At 44.6% G+C, this 3,010-nt stretch overlaps 1 protein-coding gene across 1 annotated transcript in view; it reads left to right on the top strand.

The window, feature by feature from the left end:
• Positions 1-1,035: 1,035 nt before the first annotated feature.
• LOC101986976 (25-hydroxycholesterol 7-alpha-hydroxylase) overlaps positions 1,036-3,010 on the top strand; it is a 170,168-nt gene continuing 168,193 nt past the window's right edge. Inside the window, exon 1 of the mRNA XM_026786728.1 lies at positions 1,036-1,253. Within this exon, the coding sequence (XP_026642529.1) occupies positions 1,138-1,253 (116 nt within the window). The 5' untranslated portion in view covers positions 1,036-1,137. The remainder of the gene's footprint in view (positions 1,254-3,010) is intronic.

Consider the following 3,010-nt stretch of genomic DNA (forward strand, 5'->3'; position numbering starts at 1 on the left):
TCTGGAATAGATCAGTGCTGCCAGGAGCAATTGTGTCTCACTTCAATAGAAGTTATTTAAATGCCATATTGTATGGCTCTTTGAAGTGGTTGAAGATTACCTATCTATGCAGAATTCAATCTCTATCTATCTAAAGAACCCGATTAGTCTAACTATAAGTATGACAAACATAGATGACTATTGAGCTATAATTCTTAATACCTATATAACTTAAAGACTAAGACTTCATATTAGAATATTATACAATATTATACAACTGTGCAAATGAGGACAATGACCTCAAAATGTAAACAATGTATAAGTATCTTTTTCAGAGGTAGAAATCTACATTGTAATATGATAAATATATCCTAAAATTGTGTTAATATACAAAAATATTTTAAGCAGAGGTAGAAGCATGCATGCATACAATATGATAAAACATCAGGTCTCTTCCTCAGCCAGTCTTACTTTATATATTGAGGCAGGGTTTGACAACCAAAAGCCAGTATCTACTAAATAGATATATCTCCCCTATTGACCCCATTAGAAGACACTTTCCAAGTGCCTTCTTTCTCTGCCTTGTATAATGTGGTGTTGCTTACTTTTACCTGTGGCCTCTTGCTGAGTTGCTCAGCAATCCTTCTAGAAGATGGCCTGGCCTCCTTGTCCCAGTCTATGGTGTGAGCCTTTGCATATATTATGCCCTTTACCTCAGTATAAGCACGATAGGATGTTGGTGATGAAGGAGGTGGGGAGCCCATCCTGTAGTGTGCACTGGCAGTTTAGGAAGATCCAAGCCACAGGGCCAAGTCCCTAAGATGGTGAGTGAAGATAGGTGAAAGGCAGGGTCCCTCCTGTGGGCTCACTGCTGACTCAGAAACAAAACCCCCCTCCTCCAGGACTTCGTGGCTCCCTCTGGGGAAATCCTAATCCTTTCCCTCTTCCTTGGCAGAGTTCCTGCCGCTGGAGCGGGAGGCGGTGAGAGGCGGTGCGCCTGGGTCAGGGGGAGGCAGGGGGAGGGGACTCCACTAACTTTGTAGTTCAGCTTCTGGGACCGCGGTGACATTCTGCCGCGGGCAGGCCAGAGCCTCGGGTGAGAAAGACAGGGCACCGTGCAGAAGCCATCGCCCCCTGCAGAGCCGCCAGCGCGTCTGGATGGAAGGAGCCACGACCCCAGACGCAGGCTCGATGAAGCCATTCGCCTTCCCGGGCCTGCTCTTCACCATCACCCTGCTGCTCCTGGCCCTGCGCCTCCTCACCCAGCGCACCAGGTAAACTCCAACGCTGACATGGCCACGCATGCGCGGGGTCGCGGTCGCACGACCTCGTGGGTACCCGAATCCCTTCGGGATGGCGGGTGCAGGCAGACCTTGCTCCGGGAGCCTCTGGGTGTCCTAACAAAGGCTCTGCACGCACCTCTGCACGTACTCACGTCCAGGTTACAGCTGTTCTGTCCAACCTTACTTGCTGCGCAGCGCAGTCTCGGGCTTCCCAGGTTTGGATGGCCTTTGCCTGGGCCCATGCATATTTCATGACCCAGAATTACCCCCGCATTTTAAGGAGAGATACTTCTTGAATTTTATCTAGTTCAGAGAGAAATGTTTTAAGAAAATTCTGGTGCGCAGTGTGGGTGCTGTTCAGTGCCTCAGTTTATCTAATTGTACCTTACCTGGAAAATTAGAAACAACAGAACCTACCGATCGTGATTATGGGACTTTTGTGAGAAGCAAAGGCGTTAATAGTGTTTATGCCTTCGTTCTATTTATTTTTCTCAGGACAACAAATAGTAGTGACAGGAAAACTCAGAAGTGCGTAACTATCTGCCTGGAAATGTGGAAGCAGAGAAATGGGAATAAAATTATTCACTTCCCATTTATTTCGTTTTTCCCATTAGTGCCTTACCTTTTTCATGCACAGTTTTCATGGCTTTTGAAAACGAAACAGGTTAATTTAAGGAGAAGAGTATTACTAATTAAATATCTATCAATGTTTTGGGGACAATGACACAATCGTACCTCATACAAATAAATATCCGTGGGAGTTTTTGAAGCACCAGTTGAAAAATATTTAAAGTAATAGTATTTGGATTTGCTCATATGTGACTTTTCAGAGAACTTTCTGGAATTTTGCCGTTCCTTTTATGTAGTCTTCTACACTCCTACAGCTTGCGGAGCTCAGGGTATTAGGTTTTTAACTTCAGGCTCATGTGACTCTGCACCGTGTCAGTTAGGTCACACTTCTAGGAATATAGATGCCAAGGCTGTTTCTTCTAATCTCCATTTTGGTGCAGGGCAGGGGCAGCCGAAGCAACCAGTTGATTCTAGACCACTGAGGGTAACTGGGTGAGAATGCGGAACTCAGGAGGTCCACGGGGAGGTAAAAAAGCAAGGAAAGCTTTCCTCAGGGCGTTCAGAGAACAGGCCAGTTTTTCTCTGTTCACTAAGTATGATTTGCTATCATGTGCATTCCATCAGTTACCAGTTCCTTCACACCAGGAAGACTAATGCAGGTCTGTGAGGCACTGCGTTCTAGATCAGTTCATAGGTTGTAGTTCAGTATGGAAAGATATGAGTATATTCCGGAAAGACCCACGTGTCTGATGGCTTCTCTTTTCTGTGTCTGGACAATTTATTCTATTACCATAAGAAAGTCCTGTCTGATGTCACCTGTAAAAGAGAAATGATGGCTCTCAATGTTTTGTGTATAATCATGTTTGAACACCTATTAGTGAAAACGTACAAATAGAAGGAAAACATTCTTGACTTTCCCACTGTATGGTATTCTTAGGGACCATTGATAATGAACAGAGAGAGTGACTCTCTCTCTCTCTGTCTCTCTCTCTGTCTCTGTCTCTCTCTCTGTCTCTCTCTCTCTCACACACACACACATGCACACACCTTTGGGATGTTGTGGATAATAAAGTTGTAATAGTGATGCAACTTCCCTCAGTTACTATTTATGCCACTACTAAAGATCTTTTAAGTCCCTGTCATATCACAATTCATTTTGCTTGTGCTAGACTGATAAA

This window comes from Microtus ochrogaster, linkage group LG5, assembly GCF_000317375.1.
Source record: "Microtus ochrogaster isolate Prairie Vole_2 linkage group LG5, MicOch1.0, whole genome shotgun sequence".
Classification (NCBI taxonomy): domain Eukaryota; kingdom Metazoa; phylum Chordata; class Mammalia; order Rodentia; family Cricetidae; genus Microtus; species Microtus ochrogaster.